At 39.5% G+C, this 20,700-nt stretch overlaps 1 protein-coding gene and 1 non-coding gene across 3 annotated transcripts in view; one reads left to right on the top strand and one right to left on the bottom strand.

The window, feature by feature from the left end:
* PSD3 (pleckstrin and Sec7 domain containing 3) overlaps positions 1-20,700 on the top strand; it is a 557,682-nt gene that overhangs the window by 450,934 nt on the left and 86,048 nt on the right. For both annotated transcript variants that reach the window (XM_024765145.1, XM_024765144.1), the window contains exon 11: positions 2,951-3,144. In XM_024765145.1, the coding sequence (XP_024620913.1) occupies positions 2,951-3,144 (194 nt within the window). The remainder of the gene's footprint in view (positions 1-2,950; positions 3,145-20,700) is intronic.
* Positions 17,326-17,464, bottom strand: LOC112413253 (small nucleolar RNA SNORA70). The gene has a single exon (XR_003005929.1). It is a non-coding gene; the product is annotated as a small nucleolar RNA SNORA70 (small nucleolar RNA).

Below are 20,700 nucleotides of genomic sequence, written 5' to 3'. Positions count from 1 at the left end.
ATATTGTGATGGTAGATACATGAGGCATTATGTATTCCCATAGAATTGTACATCTCAAGGAGTACATTTTGTGTATGTACATTTCTTAAATATCAGCCACAGTATGGGGAATGCAAGATATATTTCAGACTATGTGAAATTAATTTGTTTTCCAAATGAATTGCATAACCGTTGTTATATATAACAAACAACCTGTTGTTTACTCGAGTTGAACATATAAATAAATAAATATATTGTAGGTAAGAGAGCCAGGTTTCTCACTGTTGAAGAAGTACAAATAAGCAAAAGGCAAAGGCTAGAATGAATTTTGTCTTGCTGGCTTGGGTTGGAGATAACAGTATGAGCTCATGGGAAGGGAGGGAGGATAGCTGGACCATATATATATATATATATATATATGCAATATCTATGTATTTCCCTAGGTGTGTCTGTTGAGAGGGCCTAGAGGCAGTGAGCACACCTAGCACCTGGATTTGGTTTCTAAATACCATTCTCCAATAAATAGAACTGGGACTCCTTGTAGAGTAGTTGCTTCCAGGGCTGAGACAAGGAAAATACAAGATGAGCTTGGAGGTAGCATCTTGTGGTACCTGAAAGAAAGTAAATACTTACAAAACAAAAAGAAAAAAGGATGAGGCATGATGAAAGGACACAGAAGCCTACTTGATAGGACTCCCAATGACCAAAGCTGGAAAAATTTGAAGAACAAATTGAATAATGGTAGTGTTTGATTACAATCCAAATAATAAACATCCGTGTATCCATACTTACAGAAGAATACAATGAATAATGTAGAAGAAATTAGGGAAATTAAAAAAATCACCATTAGATCACTACAGTATAATTGTCTTAGTCAGAATACACAGATGAATGCTAAAATTAGTGGTCAGAAGTTTAAAGAGAAACAGGATGTTTTCATAGTCAGAAAATATCTCCCCCAAATCATTTGCAAAGGAAAATAGTAACTTTACAGTATAGAAACTTGACAGAAACCACCTTAACCAAGTGATCCAGGTGCATCTCACTAATAATAAAACACATACCTCCTGATCTGGTGTACTGAGAGGGTGTATCACCCATGGTATCCTTCCCAAGAATGTATAACCTCAATCTAATGATGAGAAGACATCAAACGAACCTACAGAATCACTGGCTAGTACTTTCTAGCTCATGAAGGACAAGTAAAGGCTTAAAAGTTGTCACTGTCTGGACGCGACTAAAGAGCCATGACAGCCAAGTGCACTGTGGGGTCATGGATAGGATTCTGGTAAAGAAAAAAAATTAGTGAAAAAAAAATGGGTGAAATCTGAATAAAGTCTGAAGTTTACTTCTTAGTATTGTATTGTTAATTTCTTAATTTTGATACTCTTATTATGGTTCTATAAGATGTTAACATTGGGGGTAATTTCCTGGCAGTCCAGTGGTTAGTACTCTGCACTTCCACTGCAGGCGGCCCGGGTTTGATCGGAACTAAGATCCCACATGCCACGTGACGTGGCCAAAAGAAAATAAAAGTTGTTTACATTGGGGAAACTGGATGATGAGCATAAGGGGACTCTGTACTATCTTTGCAAATCCAAAATTATCTAAAAATAAAATTAAAAATAAGGTATAGTTGCCTGAGTTCAGTGTTATTTTCATATATCTCACAATTATTTATAAAATACCAATGGGGAAAAATGTGTTTTACTCTGATAACCAAATAAACACTTTTTTTTTTTTTTTTTTTTTTGTGGTACGCGGGCCTCTCACTGTTGTGACCTCTCCCGTTGCGGAGCACAGGCTCCGGACACGCAGGCTCAGCGGCCATGGCTCACGGGCCCAGCCTCTCCATGGCATGTGGAATCTTCCCGGACCGGGGCACAAACCCACGTCCCCCGCATCAGCAGACAGACTCTCAACCACTGCACCACCAGGGAAGCCCCCAAATAAACACTTTTGATGATTGTTAAGCTTGTGGTTTATTTTAAATATATTTTGGTGGTGGTTATTTTGGTTGAAGTTTTATAAAAAGATTCAGTATTCAAAGCTTAATAAACAATGAAACCAGAGATGATTCAGGACATTAAAACCGGAGAACTAAGACAAATGCTCTTATTCTGGTTATGTGTTTTCCAGCAGTATATCAGAGCTTATTAGCTTTCTTCTAATCTTCCCCACTCTTTATTAGCTGAATGTGACCACCTCCTTCATACTTCATGTACATTATAACCTCAGCGTTCAACTTTCCCTGCTTGAAGGAATGGGGATTCAAAAGGGGGGCTGGGCAATTAGGGGTTTTCTCGGTCAGTGATAGGGTGCGCCAAACTTTAATGGCGATTGGAAAGCTGTAAGGTGCCAAAGCACTGTGGATGGCACTCCCATCCTAACCCATTGGTAGCTTTACCTGAGGTTTTGATATTAGAGATTACCTGGTTATTTGGCAGATATAGTCCAATATTGTTTACTGGACTTAATCTGTACTTGTCGTATTCTGTATGCTTGGTACTATTCTAGGCCATGCAGAAATCAAAATCAAAATCATGATCTCTGCCAAAGAACTTGTACTTGTTTGAAAGAAGACAAACATGAAGGCTCTGTAGTAGGTGTAAAGACCAGAGGCTTTAGAGTTTTGCAGTCATATCCTCACTGTTTCTTCCTTTAATTCCTAGGTCTGTGCTTTGGCATATTTATTTAAACTTTGAGTCTCTTTCCTTACCTGTGGTATAGGATACTAATATCAGTCTTACAAGACTGTCATGGTCATAAATACCTGGCACACAGGAGATGTTTATTGAACCGCAGTTATTCTTATCATGGTCGTTGTTATTAAGACTGATAGACCATTAGAAAATATGATAGTTTATTACACCAAATAACTCTGTTCATTGAATATTGTGTTACTCACAGTGTTCACATTGAATATTGTGTTACTCAACCTGTGTGTTCAATCTTTGTTTTATCCTTTTAGAGATGATGAAGAGAAAAAAAAGTCTCCGTCAGAAGGTACTGATGAGAAGGCTAATGGAACACATCCAAAGACCATCAGCCGTATTGGGAGTACTACCAACCCATTCTTGGACATTCCTCATGACCCAAATGCTGCTGTGTACAAAAGTGGTTTCTTGGCTCGGAAAATCCATGCAGATATGGATGGAAAGAAGAGTAAGCATCATTTGTTGACATTTTCTATTTCATTTATTTCGTCTTTAAGATAGGCTCAAAATTTAAAGTGAATTTATCTGAAGTAAAGTGAAGGGATAAAGAAAAATTGTATTATGTTTATTTAGAAAAGTATTATTGAAATTTGGTAAAGCCTCTAACCCTAAATCTGAAAACCATTATGCACCTTATCTTCTGCAAGTAGAATTATAGAACTTCAGAACTGGAAGATTTCTTACAGACTGTTTGTTTCTAACCTCTTATTCATTTATTTATTCTTGCCTTCAACAAATAGTTTTTAGTACCTGCTATGTGCTAGGCATCAAAAATACAGTAGTATATAGAATGGACAAGGGCCCTGTCTTCATGGAGTTTACATTTTCTGGTGGTTGAAGGAAAGGTTGGATTTATAACACATAGAATGATAAATAGTGTGAGATCCTTGAGACAAAGCAGGGAGGGTTAGAATTGAGATCCAAGCACACGTGGAATGCTGACCTCTGTGGAAGATGGACGGGTGCAGTGTAGGTGAGTGTAGTGTGCTTAGTCCTAGGAAATGGAAGGAGGCCCATGTGACAGGATTATCTACTGACACATGATGTTGGAAGTTTGAGTGGAATGGAGTCTGTTTCTATGTTTAGAATAGCCCTTGCAGAGTATGAAATAGCAATTGTATATAGTTGGATAGACTAAGACAGCTGTTAATGCATGAATTAACAGCTTTCATGCAGAATTAATGCAGAATTAGGCTATAGCTCTAGATTATTTCTATCCACCTCCAAACACAGACATGCAGTGCTGGGATGGACAGTCCTGCTGTTTCCTCCTGTGCTGGGCCCTTTTTTCTTAATGTATTAGCATATTCTATTAGGGTACAATCAAGAGAAACATTGTAACAGTGTAGCTTTACACTGACTTACAATGCTGAGCAAGCCTTGCTGTCCCCAGTTCTGTAGGAGCACCCCACCGTGTTTCTGGGCAGTCTGTACACTAGCCCGCTAGGCTATGTCATTTTCTCTGTCAGCACTCCAGTGGCTGCAAGGGACAGTGAGTCTAACAGCTTAGGAGAAAAGGGCAAGGAGACGCCTCAAGATGAAGAATTGTCTCCAGGACATTTTCTGCATTTCTTTCTCTTTATTGTTTTTGCATATCATATTTATTCCTTTTTTATTGAGGTATAATTGATTTACAATATTTTACTAGTCTCAGGTGTACAACATAATGATTCAAAGATTTTATAGATTACACTCCATGTATATCAATAGTTATTATGAAATATTGGCTGTAATTCCCTGTGCTGTACAGTATATCCTTGTAGCTTGTTTATTTTATACATAGTAGTTTGGATCCCTTAATTCCCCACCCCTATTTTGCCTCTCCCCCTTTCCCTCTCCCCACAGTAAACACTAGTTTGTTCTCTATATCTGTGAGTCTGTTTCTTTTTTGTAATATTCATTCGTTTTATTTTTTAGAGTCCACGTATAAGTGATGAAACACAGTATTTGTCTTTCTCTGTCTTGACTTATTTCACTAAGCATAATACCCTCCAGGTCCATTCATGTTGCTGCAAATGGCAGAATTTCATTCTTTTTTATGGCTGAGTAATATTCCATTGTGTGTGTTTACATTTATATATATCACATCTTCTTTATCCATTTATCTGTTGATGGACACCTAGGTTGCTTCCATGTCTTGGCTGAAAAGTTAGCTGATAGCCTTATGGGAGCTCCTTTGTAAGTAACTTGTTGCTTTTCCCTTGTTGCTTTTAATATTCTGTCTTTATTTTTAATTTTTGCCATTTTAATTTCAGTGTGTTGGTGTGGTCCTTTTTGGGTTTCAGACTCTCTGTGGATTTTCAACCAAGAAGTCTACTTCCTTTCCCAGGTTAGGGAAGTTTTCAGCTATTATATATTCAAATATGTTGTCTTCCACTTTGTCTCTTCTCCTTCTGGTACTCCTATAAGGTGAATGTTAGTACATTTGATGTTGTCCCAGAGGTCTCTGGAACTGTCCTCATTTCTTTTTATTCTTTTTTCTTGTTTTGCTCAGCAGCAGCGATTCCCACTGCTCTGTCTTCCAGCTCGCTCATCCGTTCCTCTGTATCGTTTAATCTACTGTTGATTCCTTCTAGTGTATTTTTTCATTTCAGTTAGTGTATTCTTTATCTCTGTTCGGTTGTTCTTTATGGTTTCTAACTCTTTATTAAAAACTTCTAATTTCTCACTCTGTTCATCCATTCTTCTCCCAAGTTCTTTGATCATCTTTACGATCATTACCCTGAACTCTTTCTCAGGTAGGTTGCCTGTCTCCACTTTGCTTAGTTCTCCTTCTGGGGTTTTATCTTGTTCCTTTCTTTGGAATGTGTTCCTCTGTCACCTCATTTTGCCTTATTTGCTGGTTTCATTTCTGTGTATCTAAGTTGGTTACATTTCCTGACCTTGGAGAAATGGCCTTCTGTAGGAGACATCCTGTGTGCGCTGGCAGCACACCTCCCTCGGTCACCAGGGCTGGATGCTCTAGGGGTGCCCCCTCTGTGGACTGTGGGTCCCCCTGTTGTGGTGGGCTGACTGGTGTGGGCAGTCTCATAGGCATGGCTGGCCCCTGGTCTGGTTGCTGGCCAGGTCCTCCTTGTGTAGAGGTTGCTGGTCATTGGTTGGTAGGCCTGAGTCACAAGGTGGCTGGCAGCCTCACTCCTGGTGAGCCCCAGAGCTTGTGCTGGCCCACTGGTGGTCAGAGCCAGGTCCTGGGGTCTAGCTGCAGGACTCAGGGGTGCCAGAGCTGGTATCAGACTGCTGGTGAGTGGGGCTGGACCCTGGGGCAGCTGGCTGAGGGGCTCAGTGTGTCTCAGAGCTGGTGTTGGCCTGAAGGTAGGTAGGGCCATGGCCCAGCTGGTGTGTGAGCTGGGTCTGTAGGCTCCAGGGCTGAGGTTTTCCTTGGGCATGTCTCTGCCTGCTGGTGGGTGATGCTGGTCCCAAGGCTAGAGCAGGCTCACTGGTGGGTGGGGTCAAGGTCCAGGAGATTCTGGGGCTGCTGCCTCTTAACTGGTGTGTGGAGCTGGGTCATGGGGTCTTTGGCTGCAGGGCCCTGGGGTTCCTGGGTCTAGTGCCCATGTACTGATGTGTGTGGCCGGGTCCTGGACCCTCTGGTGGACAAGGCCGTGTCCAGGGGCAGCTGTGGGCTCGAGGGTCTTAAGGCAGCCTGTCTGTTGGTGGGTAGGACTGTGTCCCCACCTAGTTAGTTGCTTGGCCTGAGGTGTCCCCATACTGGTTCCTTCAGGTTGGTGGGCAGAGGTGGGGCTGGGTCCTGAGGCTAGTAAGTTAGAGGGAGGATTCCAAGAGGTGCTCGCTAGACCAGCATCCACATGGTAGAACGAGCTCCCCAAATAGCTGCTGCCAGTGTCTGTGTCCCCAAGGTGAGCTGCAGTTGCCTCCTGCCTCTCTGAGGGGCTCTCTAAGATCAGCAGGTGGGTCTAACCCTGGCCCCTTTCAAATTACTGCTTCTGTCTTGGGTCCCAGAGCGTGTGAGATTCTGTGTGTGCCCTTTAAGAGTGAGGTCTCTTTCCCACAGCCCTCTGGGCAATCTCCTGAAAGTCAGCCCCACTGGCCTTCAAAGCTAAATATTCTGGGGGCTCATCTTCCCAATGCAGGACCCCTGAGCTTGGGAGCCAGATGTGGGGCATGGACCCCTCACTCCATGGGGAGAACCTCTGCAGTTGTAACTATTCTCCCGTTTGTGGGTTGCCCACCCCAGGGTGTGGTCTTGGCTGTACTGCGACTCCGCCCTCAAACCCATCTCACTGTGGTCCGTTCATTATGTCTTTAGTTGTAGAAGATCTCTTTTGATAGGTTCTGGTCTTTTTCGTAAGTGGTTGTAATTTTGTGTGTCTGTGGGAGGAGGTGAGCTCAGGGGCTTCCTGTTTTGCACTTGTGGGAACCCCGCTCAGCTTTATTCTTTGGAAGGGGAGGCTTTCATGTGGCTGGATGCGTGATTACTAGCAGCACGGCAGAGCATGTGTTCAGTTCTGTCTCCTGACCTCCACTGTAGTGTATTCTGCGGCACGACTGTGACCTGTGTGACTGACACCCACGTGGTTGCTCTGGTGAGAGGACAGTTCCCTCCAGCAGGGGTGAGATACAGTTCTCGGAGAAAGGGTGATCTACTTGGTAGACAAAGCCAGCGACGTTCATCTCTTTGTCCCCAGCACACACACACACCCTTTCTCCATACATTGAGTTCAAACAGTGCTTTTGCCCAACATGGCACAGTTTCCCATCTCTAACCACAGATCTCCTCACCTCTGTCCCGTGTGTCTAGCTGTGGCTCCCATCTCCAAGGCTGGTTGGTGTCCATTCTCTTCAGGTAGGGATGTAACTTAACTCTACAGGCTAACTGAAAAATACAGAATATCTGACATACTTCATACAAAGTACTAGGGGCAAAAAACAGAATAACTGCAGTTTAAAATGCCAGTTCTAGAAAAGGCAAAAAAGGCAGCAGAACAGCTGTCGCTGATTCAATGTCTGTTGCTACATCAGGCAGGATGGGCTGACCAAGCTAATGTACTTGAGCATCTTTTCACTGAGTCACTTCCCTGGGTAACTTACTCCAGAGCATCCCCAGGTTCAACCTGTTGACATTTGCTTTGTCCATGTTTTCCTGGGCCACTTCTGAGAATTTTTGGAGAGAATCCCCCTGCTGGAAGCTCTGATCGCTTAGCAGCCCTATGAGTAGGAGCACAGGCCCAAACCATCGCAGTCCCCTTGCACCAGGCCAGAGGTTTTCCTGCCAGTAAAACTCCTTTAAAAGCCTTAGTTGAGCCTTTGAGAACTTCTGGCTGGTTAGGGCAGTTTTAAGTGTCACAGGGCTTTTTTTCTGTTTAGCAACTTAAGAAGTTCTGCCTGTTACCTGCCTCTGCTTCAGTCTCTATTTCTGCTCCTGCTTCAGAACGCCAAATAGGTGGGAAAACAGATGGATCAGGTAAGATGGGGCTAATTGGGCCCAGTCTCCAGACTTCACTCCAGCCGGTTGCTTTATCACGGAGGGCTTCTTCACTTCTGCCTTTGAGAGAGGGTTTTGGGGAGGAGTCTTGAAGTTTCATCCTTTAATTCCTCAGGCTCTTCCTAGATCTTCCCATTTCAGTTTTTTATGGTTTTTAAAATCACATAAGTATGGGCAGATAATCCAACTTTTTCAGTAGAAAGTGCATAGTTTCTAATGATAATTTATATACACTAAAATTTACCAATTTAAATTACATAGTTTGAGTTCTGAAAAATGAATACAGTTGTGTGACTACCATCACTATCAAGATACATAACATTTCCATTACCTGAAAAAGGTCTTGCTGTTAATTCCTTCCACCCTTACTCCCAGCCCATGGCAACCACTTATCTGTCCTTGGGCACTGAGCTTTTTCTTTTCTATAATTTCAATAAATTGAATCATGCATATTTTTTTTTGCTTGGCTTCTTTCACTTGGAAGTGTTCTTTGCAGAGTCATCCATATCGTGTGCTGCGTTAGTTTGTAGTTTGTGTCCGTTTATTGCTGAGTAGTATATTCATTCCATTGTTTGAATATCTTACAGTTTACACATACACCAGCTGGGCATTTGTGTTGTTTTCAGTTTGGGGCTATTATAAATAAACCTGCTTTGGATATTCTCAAACAAGTCTTTGCATGTACATATGTTTTCATCTCTTTTCAGAAGGTACCTAAGAGTGAGGGAGTGAGCTTGCTGGGATGTGTACTAAGTATATATTTAACTTTATAAAAAACTTCCAAACTGTTTTCTAAAGTGTCTGTAATGTTTTGCATTTCTGCCACCTGTGCATGTTATGTCCTCTTGATAAAATGATCCCTTTGTCATGAAATGACCTTTCTCATTCCTGGTCACATTCCTTATTTTGAAATCTACTTCGTCTAATATTCATATAGTAACTCTGCCTTTCCTTTCAGTTTTTGCTAGAAATTTTTTCTAGCTTTTTAATCTTATTCTGTGATCTTGTCTTTAAAATTGTTTTCTACGGCATACTTGTGGGTCTTTTCAACCAACAATCTTTTGATTGGAGTGTTTATACCATTTATATTTATAGTAATTACTGATATACTTGATTTTATAGTAATTTATAGTAATTACTGGTATAGTTGACTTTAATTCTGCCATCTTGCTCTTTGATATTTACTTACTCCGTCTTTTATTTTTTCCTCTTTTCCTGACTTGTTTGGGCTTGTGTGTGTTTTGTGGCATTGGGGGGTTCGGTCTTTCTTCACTGTTGGCATATTAGCTGTACCTCTTTGTTTAATCATTTTAATGAGTGCTGGAGGGTTTACAGTGTAGTCTTTAACTTGTCACAGTCTGCCTTCAAATTTTACCACTTCATGTGTAGTTTGGAATCTTTATAACAGGTTACTGTGCTATTGTCATACATTTTAATTATGTATATAAAACTCATACTCCATTGTTATATTTTTCCTTTAAACAGAAAGGTATTCTTTACTTTTACTCACATATTGACCATTCCTGGTGTACTGGGTTCCTTTTTGCAGTTTCACATTTCTATTTAGTATCTTTTTTTTCTGCCTGAACAATTTCTTTCAGTATGTCTTATAGTAAACTGCTGGTGAGAAATGTTCTCATGTTTTATTGTTTTTTAAAATGATATTAAGGCTGCACCTTAATTTTAGGAATTTATGTTCACTTGTGTGTAATTCCTTGGCAGTGTTTTCTTTTTTGTTCAGTAATTTTAAAATGTTGTTCTGTTGTTCTCTACCCTGCGTGGTTTCAGACAAAGGGTCTGCTATCATTTTCTGTTCCTCTGTACCTAGTGTGGGTTTCTCCCCCTCTTGCCACTCTCAAGATTTTTCTCTTTATATTTGATTTTAAGCAGTTTTATTATGAGGTGCCTTACTTTATGTTTTCCTTGTCTGTTTTTTTTTTTTTTTTTTTTTTTTTTTTGAAGTTCTTGGATTCATTGGTTTACATGTTTTACTAAGTCTGGAAATTTTTCAGCCATCATTTTTATAGCACCCATCCCTCTTCCTGGGACTCTAGTTTCCAATATGTTAGACTATATTACACAAAAGGTTCGTTGAGACTCTGCTCAGTTTTTTTCCTGCTCTTTTTTTGTTTTTTTCAGTACTTTAATAATTTTTGTTGCTATATCTTAAAGTTTACTACAGTATTTTTATTCCATATATAGTATTTTTATCTTAGAAACTGCAATGTGAAACTTTTATATCCTTCATTTCTCTCCTTATCAAGTTTGTATCTTTCTTAATATCCTTGAGCATATTTTTCATATTTACAATAGCTGTTTTAAGTTCCTTCTCTTCAAATTTCTTTCTCTCTGTGCTTTTCTGGAACTGTTACATTCTTTGCATTTCTTGTAATTTTTGTTTACATGCCAGACTTTTTGACATTTTTGGGGGGTGGATTTGGTTTTATTCCTTTAAAGGATGTTGTATTTTATTCCATTGTCCAAATGAGTAACTTGCAGATTAGCTGAACCCTTTAGAGGCTTGTCTTTACCCTTTGTCATGGTGGATCCAGAGCAGCCTTTATTTGGAGACTTATTTAGCTCCATTACTAAAGCATTATTACCCTTCTTTAGACTCTCTTCAATGCCCTGGTGTTAATGAAGTCTTTCTACTCTGTCTGATAAGAACACAAGCTGTTCTTAGCCCTCTGTGAGCTCTTAAAATTACTCATTCCACTACTTATTTCTGATGAATTGGACCATTTCCGTTCACGTGTGTTCAGATCAGTGCTCCAGCCAAGACCTGGGGATTCCTCTGCAGAACTCCAGAGCTGTCGCTTTGTGCAGCTTTTCTCTCTCTTTTATTCTGCTCCATAAATTCTAGCCACCTCAGCCTCACCACACTCCCTCTTCAGCTCCTCAGCTCAGCACTACTTCCAGGCACCTACTTTTACTGCTAGATCTTAGACACTGCCTCCAAGCAGTAATCTGGGCTTACCTTATTTGTTCCTTTCTCTTCTAAATCACAGTTCAGATCTGCCTATTGTACAATGTTTGAAAACTTTTGCTTTACATATACTGTCCTATTTTCTAGTTGTTATGATCAGAGGGCAGTTTCTATAGCAATTAATCTTTAATGAGCATAACTAGAACTAAACTGATTATTGATCCCTGTTGTTAAGAAATTTCTTTCTAGTTGCCTCAGACCTCAAGACCTAATATTTACTGAGTTATGAAAGTGATAAGGAATTCTAGGTATTTGAGTATGACCAGGTGTGTATTTGGAGTCCCAGAACAGGATTTGTCTTCTTCCCAGCTGATCTTTTCCATGCTTCCCAAATCCCTTTTGTTGGACTTCCAATCATATCTGGTTGAACTGGTTTATCTCACTGCTAGATGGCTACTGCCTCTTGGAAATGCACCAACACCTGACCTGCTTCTGAATGCATCCTTCTGTTTTGAGAGGTAGTCACCATAAGCAAATTTGAAGTATGTTTTATATTACTCATATCTAATGTGCTTTAAAATATATCACTTTTCATTTCTAATACATTAAAAAAGTAAAAAACAGCAGTGGAGCTTTTCTGGAATAGGAGATCCAATTAATTTTTGAGAAATTTGTGTAATGATACCTTTTGGGCATATTATCCTGCTAATAAGTCTGTAGAAATTTATTCGGATTCATCGTGTTCACTATAGCCAGCGCTGTATTACATTGCATGTATATGTAAACATGGGGAGGTGATCTGACGACAGATACTACTAAAAGTTTTTCATAAGTGAAGATTTGGGTCAAAACTCTATGGAAAGATTAAAACCCTGATTAACTTGTCTCCAAAAGACCACTTGTCCAACTCAAGGTTTGTATATTTCATTTTTTTTAAATTAACTCTAAGTACTAAATTTGTCAGAGTATTTCCATAATTCCTCATATAAACATTTTTTAAAACTTGGAGATATTCTTTGCTCTTATTTATTTATTTATTTAGTCTTTTAAAGATATGGTCAGCTCGGGCTTCCCTGGTGGCGCAGTGGCTGAGAGTCTGCCTGCCGATGCAGGGGACGGGAGTTCGTGCCCCGGTCCAGGAGGATCCCACATGCCGCAGAGCGGCTGGGCCCGTGAGCCATGGCCGCTGAGCCTGCGCATCCGGAGCCTATGCTCCGCGAAGGGAGAGGCCACAGTGGTGAGAGGCCCGCATACCGGAAAAAAAAAAAAAAAAGATATGGACAGCTCAAAAATTTGTCCAGGAGACAAATCATCATTAAAAGCAAATGTTTTATCTCATAGAAGTATAGGTATTTGCCAAACCCATTAAATCTGACATTAAGCAAAAGCTTTGAACGGTCAAATTTAGAAAACAAAATGTATCTTCTGCATTTTGTCAGGTAGAATGAAATATAAAGTTCAATATAAGCTCTTAGCTTTATTAACCTGATGCATGATATTTGTGGAAATCAAGAAAGTGATTGGAAACAACAAGGTACTCAAAATATGAATGTTCTAAATCATGATGAATAACGAGATAATTAAGTGATTACTCAATATTAGTACTTTTTCCTAAGCACTTCATGCGTTGCTTCATTTAATCTTCACCTTATGAAGCAGGTATTATTACTATTATTCCCATTTTACTGAGGAGGAAATTCATCTTAAATTTGTTAGCCAAAGCTGTAATATAGAATATCGGGATATCTCGTGGGACTACAATCTGATTATACCAAACTAATTGTGGCACATTATTAAAAGCAGTGCCCGTGAGAAAATATGTTTAGAAAACATTTAAGTTCTCCATGTTTTGTACAATCAGTACCATCTACTACAATGTAGCATGTATTTAGATGGCTAGAGGTCTCAGTCTAGGGCCAGTGGGGCCTGAACATTTCTTTTACTTAGCCAACCTAGCACTTTTTTGTAAATTGAATTGTGTGAATTTGGTTAGGCATTTTCTGGTTAACCATAGTTTCCGCAAGCCCCTATATCATTATGCCAGGCCTCCTTACACAATAATTGCTACTTTTCTGACCCCAGAGTCTTTTGAGGTTGTGACCCACCTCCCCTCACCCCTGCCTCCCATTTAGACTGAGGTAGCCTTAAGGAGATGGGGGCAGACAGATGGGCAAGACCATACCTAGTGCTAAATTTGTACTTCAGTGGTATCAATGTGGCAAAAAACGAAGTGCTTATCTAGTTTTACTACCACAGCCTATATAAGCTGAGGTGCAAGAAATTAATTTTTTCCCTACATGAATTAAACACTCCACAAGTACCTAAGACTATACATGTACAAAGACTGTGTTAAATATAGCCTCTCTCCTCTTAGGAGCTAACATTTAGGTGTACCATACAGAGAATAATTACCATCTAGAATCCGCAGCACAAGTTTCTAAATACATATATTGTTAGCTAAGGTACCATATAAAACATTCAAAATTGAGTGGGAGAAGTACAGTTGGGACCATGCTGACATTCTCACAGGTAACAAGATATCCAAAGAACAGTGGAATAGATAAGAGGGCCCAGAAGCAGCAGTGTCCAGTGTTTATGGTAACTTGATTATACAACAGAAGAAGTGATTCAGATATTGAAGACAACAGAACTATTTCAGTAAATGGTGCTGAGGGTGTGGGCAGTGATATGTGTGGTCGGGGGAGGTATGTGGTGTCTGTGGAGGGGGTGAGGTGGGTGTGGTGTGTGTGCTTATGGAATGAGGGTGGGGTGGGTGGTATGTGCGTGTCTTTGTATGTTCCCCACCTCAGCCCAACCAGAAAAATCAGTTTCAGGTAGATTAAAGGTAAACATTTGAGAGAGAAAATCTAAAATGTTTAGATCAAAATGTGAAGCAACATCTTAATGACCTTTGGGTAGAGAAGGCTTTCTTAAGATTTAGAAAAACAAAAACAGTGAAAGGATATATTGCTGTATATGATTACATTAATGTGAAGACTCCTCTTTTAAAAAGTTAGAAGATAATCCACAGTATGGGAGAAGATACTTTGTAGCATATTATATTACTAATAATGGATTAGTATTGTGTGTGTGTGTGTAAAGGAATCTTAAATTAATTAGAAAGACGACATAACAGAAAAATGGACAACAGTTGGAACAGACCATTCACAGAAAAATAAATTGCAGTGATCCATAAATATATATGAGGAGATACTTAGCCTCCAGTAATCAAGGATATTCAGATTAAACACACAGTGAGATATCATTTCACGTATGTCTCATTGGCCAGAATTTGAAAGAGTGATAATACCAAATGCTGGCAAGGATTTTAGAGCAGTGAGCACTCTTCCACCCCGTGCATGTGAGTGTCGGTGGTATCACCACTTTGGAAGACAGTTGGCAATAATCAATAAAGTTGGAAGAGCCTACACCTGTGTCTCAGTTAACCCAGTCCTAGGTACGTATCTACAGAAACTCTTGCCATTTTACAAGGAGGGGATTGTTCATAGCAACATTATGTTAGATCAAAATAAAACAACCTAAATGGCCCTTAATAAGAGATTGGAAAGGTTTCATATATTCATATAGTAGAAAACTATGTAACAGTGAAAAGCAAGTAACTAGAGTTACAATTTTTAACATGAATGACTCTCACAAAAGGTAATGTTTAATGAAAGAAAGCAACTTGCAGAAGAATGTGCATATATGGTAACATCTTAAAGCATACAACACAGCACTATTTTGAATAGGAACACATCCACATAGGAATCATTAAATGTGGCTTAGTGGTTACCTCTGGCAAGGGGAAGAACATGCAGTCAGTGAGGAGTACCTAGCAATTCAACTATATTGACAATTTTAAAAAATTAGGTACACATATGTTTCTTGCTCTTGATAGCCTTCTGATCTCTTAACGTTTCATTATAAAATTTTTAAAACTTGATAGAACACCTGATTGCATGGGAAATTTAGAAGCAGTTGGTATTTTTCTTGAAGGCTGTGCAAGAAAAATAATAATTATAAAACCGAAAACCCCAAAATTGGTATTCACCTCGTAATATTTTAAACCTTCACCACAATAATAAAATTTTGTTTTTTTTGTTTTTCACATTTAGAAATGTAAAAGATTTAATTATGGTTACACAATGGAATGTAAATATTGTCCACCTTGACCCTGTAAGAATACAGGTGAAAGAATTTGGGGTGTAAAAGTGGAGAGGGGAGAGCCCAAGGGAAACAGGGATAGAGCCATCATGCTGCTCTTAGAGAGAAGTGGAAAGGGACTACCTAATACCCAAGAAGCAGGAAATAATGTTGTTAGCATGCTCTTAAAACTACTGGGACAACAAATAAGATGCAGATAAAAAGCCATACAAATGTACTGGGCAGGTGGAATGGAGCAGTCACATTTGCTAGTCCTCATCTCTCACAGCAGAAAATCAATAGAGAATTTTACAATCTATTATCACAGCACATTGTTTAGGGATATGATGCAAATTAACTACCCCGAGAAACAGTAAATGTTAAAAAGTGGTTTCTTTTGGAAGCTGGTATTGGAGGAGTTGGGAAGAAGTGAATCAAAGAAGCTAATTATGTGGACATACCACTTTAGTAATTTTGAAATATTTGAATCACACTTCCACTATAGATCCTTCATTGATTTTACCCACCTGAGATCTGTTTCTATCTGAAATATTGAAATGTTAATTGCTTTTTAAGGGTGTGGGAGCCATATTTGTTTCACATTTTAGATCTCATTTTAAACGCTTTGGATGTAAGGAGTGTTGAGTAGTGTCTTGAGAAGGTTAGGGGGTTTCACTCACTTTAGAGGGGTTTACACATTGCCTGTCAGTGAAAGTTTTGAAAATTCAGTCCCACATGTCAAATTTGAGAGAGTAGATGATATTCTGAGTCACACTTACTGAAAATAGAGTTTATAATGGCACTGCAGGCAGAATTCTTTGTTATTGTATAACACTGGGAACAGCGACACTGTAATTAAGAGATAATAAAAGTGGAATATTTTTTCCCCAGAAGACAGTGTCTCCTCCTATTAGAGAAAGACTCTTTAAGTGGAGGCAAAGCAAAGCAATTATTTTAAAACTAGGCTAAGTTCCCCCTTCTTGCCACTTTGCTGTTCTGTGGCAGCAGGGTTGTATAATGAAGCCCTTTGACACAAGGCCAAAGAGCAGTGCCATGAGGGTGGCCATTTGAGTCCTCAAGTAGGAGTTTGGTGGCGGTCTAGTTCTGGTGGCATTTTATCTGTGTTCGATGAGGAGTGCCTCTTCACAATTCTACATTTAGACTAAATAAGTTTTAGGTTTTTAAGTTCCATTTTGATGGCTCCTGTCTTTCATTTAAAATCCACCCTTTCCTTCATTAGTGTTGGTTAAAAGAGGTCACCCACCATTCTCAGAAGCAATACTTTTGACAAGGAATGTGGAATAGAAACTATAATCTTTTAGCACCAAAAAAACTCTGTTCAGAATCTGAATATTTCTTTCTGAAAGAAGAATGCACAGTTTTCACTACATCTGATTTTTAGAAATTATTCTGTTTGTACTGTTGACTCATTCTATTTATATTTTCAGTATAGTTAAAATTTAGGAGAAAGAAGAAAATAATCTCATTTCTCTATGTTTGTTTATTACAGTTTATCAAAGTCTTCAGTAACCTGATGTAAATTTGAAATTAAAAATGCAATACTGGTTTCCTAAAGGAAATAATTATGGTGATGGAAATTTATGTACCAAAATTTTATCACTGGATAGTACAGAATTAAGAATTTGAGCTTTGAAACTAGATAGATCATTGATTCATTTTAGAATTTTTTTTTTCTTTTTTGGACAAGAAAGTAGAATTTATTGGTGGGCAAGTAGGGAGGGGACAGTGCCAAGGCTCTCGCGAGTGCAGGGCCCGCCATGTGTCCAGGGGCCACGATTAGGGATGTATTGGACCTCACAGCCATCTGGGATGGGCCGCTTTTCTGCCACCATGCTTTCAAATTCATCCTCATTAAACTTAGTAAATCCCCCCTTCTTGGAGATGTGGATCTTCTAGCAGCCAGGGAACTTGAACTTGGCCCTGAGGAGGGCCTCAGTCACATGCTCCTTGTTCTGCAGCTTGGTGCAGATGGACATCATGACTTGGCCAATGTGGACCCTGGCCATTGCACCCTGGAGCTTTCCAAAGGCACCTCACATACCTGTCTGGAGCCTCAACTGGGGACAGCATACCAGTCACAAATGTCCACTGGAAAGGGCTGAATCCAACATCCCTTAGGGCAACCCATACTGGCAACAGGCTCATACACTACACTACCAAGGAGCCTGTTGTTTGCAGCCACTGCACACCAGGCCCCCATGGGGAAAAGAGCACAGTCGGCTTAATTGGCTGCAAAGTAGAAATTCTTTCGAGCACCAGCTGTGTGCCAGTCCATTCACTCTTGATGCGAAATAAGGAGAGGGAGGGGATATACCTGAGCAGGTGTCATTCAGCTGAAAGCTGAATTGCAAAAGGAAGTCCATAACATCTTTGGATACAAATGGCGTATATAAGAGTATTCCAGTGAGGGAAATAGGTAATGCAAAAGCCTCAAAGGTGAGATTGCCACCTTAAGGTGCTTATTAGCACAGTGTCTGGCACATAGAAAGAACCTAATTGTTATTTAAGAGCTTAGTTATTATTTTAGGTAATATTAGCAGCAGCAGCAGTGTTATTGCCATCATCATCTTGGAAACAGCTGAATGACCAGCAAGAGCGATACAGTGTCACTCTTGCAGTCATTTTTAAAATGACATATATATAAGTAGAAATGTTTAAAGGAAATAAGTATGATATCCCAATTTTGTGGCAGATGTGTGCGTAGTAAAATGATTAGGAGCTTATATACTGAAATGCTCTCTGGTGGTTAGACTGGTGATTTTACATACTTTTTCTATGGGTGGTTTTTTCTGTTATTTTCCATATTTTTTATTTACTTTGAAATTTTTTGCCATTGACACTGGATGAATATAACTTACATTATCAAGGAAAATCAGTGTTTTATGTTAAACATTTGTTATTTAAAATATAACATCAATGCAATAGAATATTTAAAGGCCTAATGAGATATAATGATGTCTAAAATATAGTAAAATGTTTTCAAAATAAAGACAAATGGAAAAAGGTATAACAAACACTTAAGCATGATTACCAATAAAAATTGACTGTTAAATAACAAAAAATGCAATAAAATAAATTTAAAAGATATAATTGGCTTTATTAAACCATCATTCAATTGGGCAGCATCCCACCTTGCAAGCAGAGAGGAGCTTGGAGGAGCCGTACAAAGTCAAGGCTTTTATAGGCAGGAGGGAAGGGAAAAGGGGAGAGTGGTCACCTCATCTTCTTCTGGGGTATGGAAAGGGCCTGTGTAGCAGATTTCCTCATTGCTGCTGACAAGAAACTTCCAGACTAGTTGGTTAAGACCATTCCTGGAGGAGGTTGTACTGCAATTACTGCAATAAAGTTAGTTATTAAGCCTCGGTCTGGTGAGGTGGGCTGAACACAAGTGACTCCATTTGGGGGCCTGTTGTCTCTTTTTTAAGATGACTTATGATAAGGTGGTGGGTATTAAACCTCCCTTTTAAAAATCTGCTAATGGCTGTTGTGGTACTGTGCTTACTATAAATAAATTGGGGATGGGGATCGTTGACAAATGTTTCATGTTGTTTTAGCAGCACTTAGTAATTTGTATCAAGGCTGCTTGTTGCAGTCCTCTTAGGAATGCAGTCCTGGTTACAAGGTGGGAAGTCCCAAGGTGGGAAGGGGTGAAGCTCTTCCAAGCACTGGCAGTCTAAACAAATGGAAGAGGTTGGCCTGACATGGAAAAGCTAAGAGTTACACACATGGTGGCATCACTTCAGATGCAGTTCATGGTAGTGGGCTGTTTTCTGGCATCTGTGTCAGCGGTCTTGTAGGAAGGGTTGGGAACCGTGTTTTAGAAAGGGGAGCTGGCAGTCTCTCCTGAAGCTCCTAAGTTTGGGGTAAAACAGTCAGACTGCTGTCATCTTCCCTGAGAACAGGCTCTGTCTGCAGGCTGCTCTTCCTTGCCACTAGGAATTATTTTTGTTGACCTGTAGTAGCTTTTGCCCAGGGGCGTGTTAAAGGTGCCAATGGGGCTTGGGCTATTTTACAATTAAGGTAGCCTACTTGAATTCTATTTGTAGAAATGCATGCTCAGTAGCATCTTAGACTCTAAAGTTTATTGGTCATAAGGTGCTTGTGAAGTTGAAGAAACTTGATTTGGTGTCACTTGATGAGCCAGATTCAGGCTTATCTGATTTAGCAGTTACCTGCGTTCCTCAGATAGACTGTAATAATTTACCCTTACATTTTATTTTAGTATGTTCCTCTCTGTAAGTTTGATAATGAATCCTGTAAATTGCTCAAAAACTTATGAAAAAACATAGTATGCTTGATTTTCTTGGAGTTCAGTGTTCATACCTTTCACATATAATGAAGTTATTGAACTTCAGTAACATTTTGCTATTGTCCAACTTTTTAAGGTGGTTATTAAAATAGCAAGTTCTCCAGCATCTTCCTTCAGTTTATAAGAATTATGAGCATGTTGACTATGGTTAATAACACTGTATTACATAATTGAAAGTTGCTAAGAGGGTAGATCTTAAAAGTCCTCATCGCAAGAAAAAAACTGCAGCAATGTGTGGTGATAGATGTTAAGTACACTTACAGTGGTCACCATTTTGCAGTATAGACAAATATTGAATCATGTTGTACACCTGAAACTAACATAATGTTACATGTCATTATATGTCAATTTTTAAAAAAAAGAATTATGGGATGGTGTTTGTTTCCTAGAATTTAAAGTCCCTTTCCACAGATGTCCATTCTTTAATAATTATTGAAAACCCATAGCAATTTGTCAAGCTGTGTTTGTTCCTTATGAGCCTGGGTCTTTACTGATATCCTATTTCCATATCCAACATCCTCTTGTTGAAATAATCTGTATGAAAATTTTGTCCTGCCTCTTCTTTGCTCTTTAACCAATCTGAGTTTTCAAATGTATTTCACCTAAATGATGGAGACACTTTTTAAAAAAATTATCTTCAGTGTTTGTTGAGTTGCCTCATCTACATGCCTATTTAGGACATCTGATGCTTTACTTCTTTTTCGAGTTTTTAATCTGTTCTCTGGACACAGTAACAAATAGTACTTGTTTGCAGATTCCATTCTAGTATAGGGGGAGCTCAATAATAAATAGGTGGTATTTCAGGTGACTGTTAAGTGATCCAGAGAAAAATAAGGCAAGGGGAGGAGAGGAAGCCCTGGGGGAGGTGACATCTGAGCAGCGACCTGATTGAAGTGAAGGGGCAGAGGTCATGCTGGTATCTGGGAAAGCAGCAGCCAAGAAAATGTGTGGGATGTTCCTCTGTCAAAATGCTAAAAAGGTTTATATGACTCTAGTATTTGTTTTTCCTGAAAAAATAGCTATATCTTCTGGGTTATTTTTGTCTTTCTCGCTGCCTGCACACTTTTCCCGTAACCTTAGCTCATGATGATATGTTCTTATTATGTCCTGCCCTCTTCTCCAACCTCAGCACAAGTCCTTTACATTCTCCCTGTACTTCTAG

The sequence above is a fragment of the Neophocaena asiaeorientalis genome, unplaced genomic scaffold (assembly GCF_003031525.2).
Source record: "Neophocaena asiaeorientalis asiaeorientalis breed wild unplaced genomic scaffold, Neophocaena_asiaeorientalis_V1.1 scaffold14, whole genome shotgun sequence".
In the NCBI taxonomy this organism is placed as follows: domain Eukaryota; kingdom Metazoa; phylum Chordata; class Mammalia; order Artiodactyla; family Phocoenidae; genus Neophocaena; species Neophocaena asiaeorientalis.
Note: the sequence above shows the minus strand (reverse complement) of the source record. Positions and strands in the feature narration are given on the sequence as shown.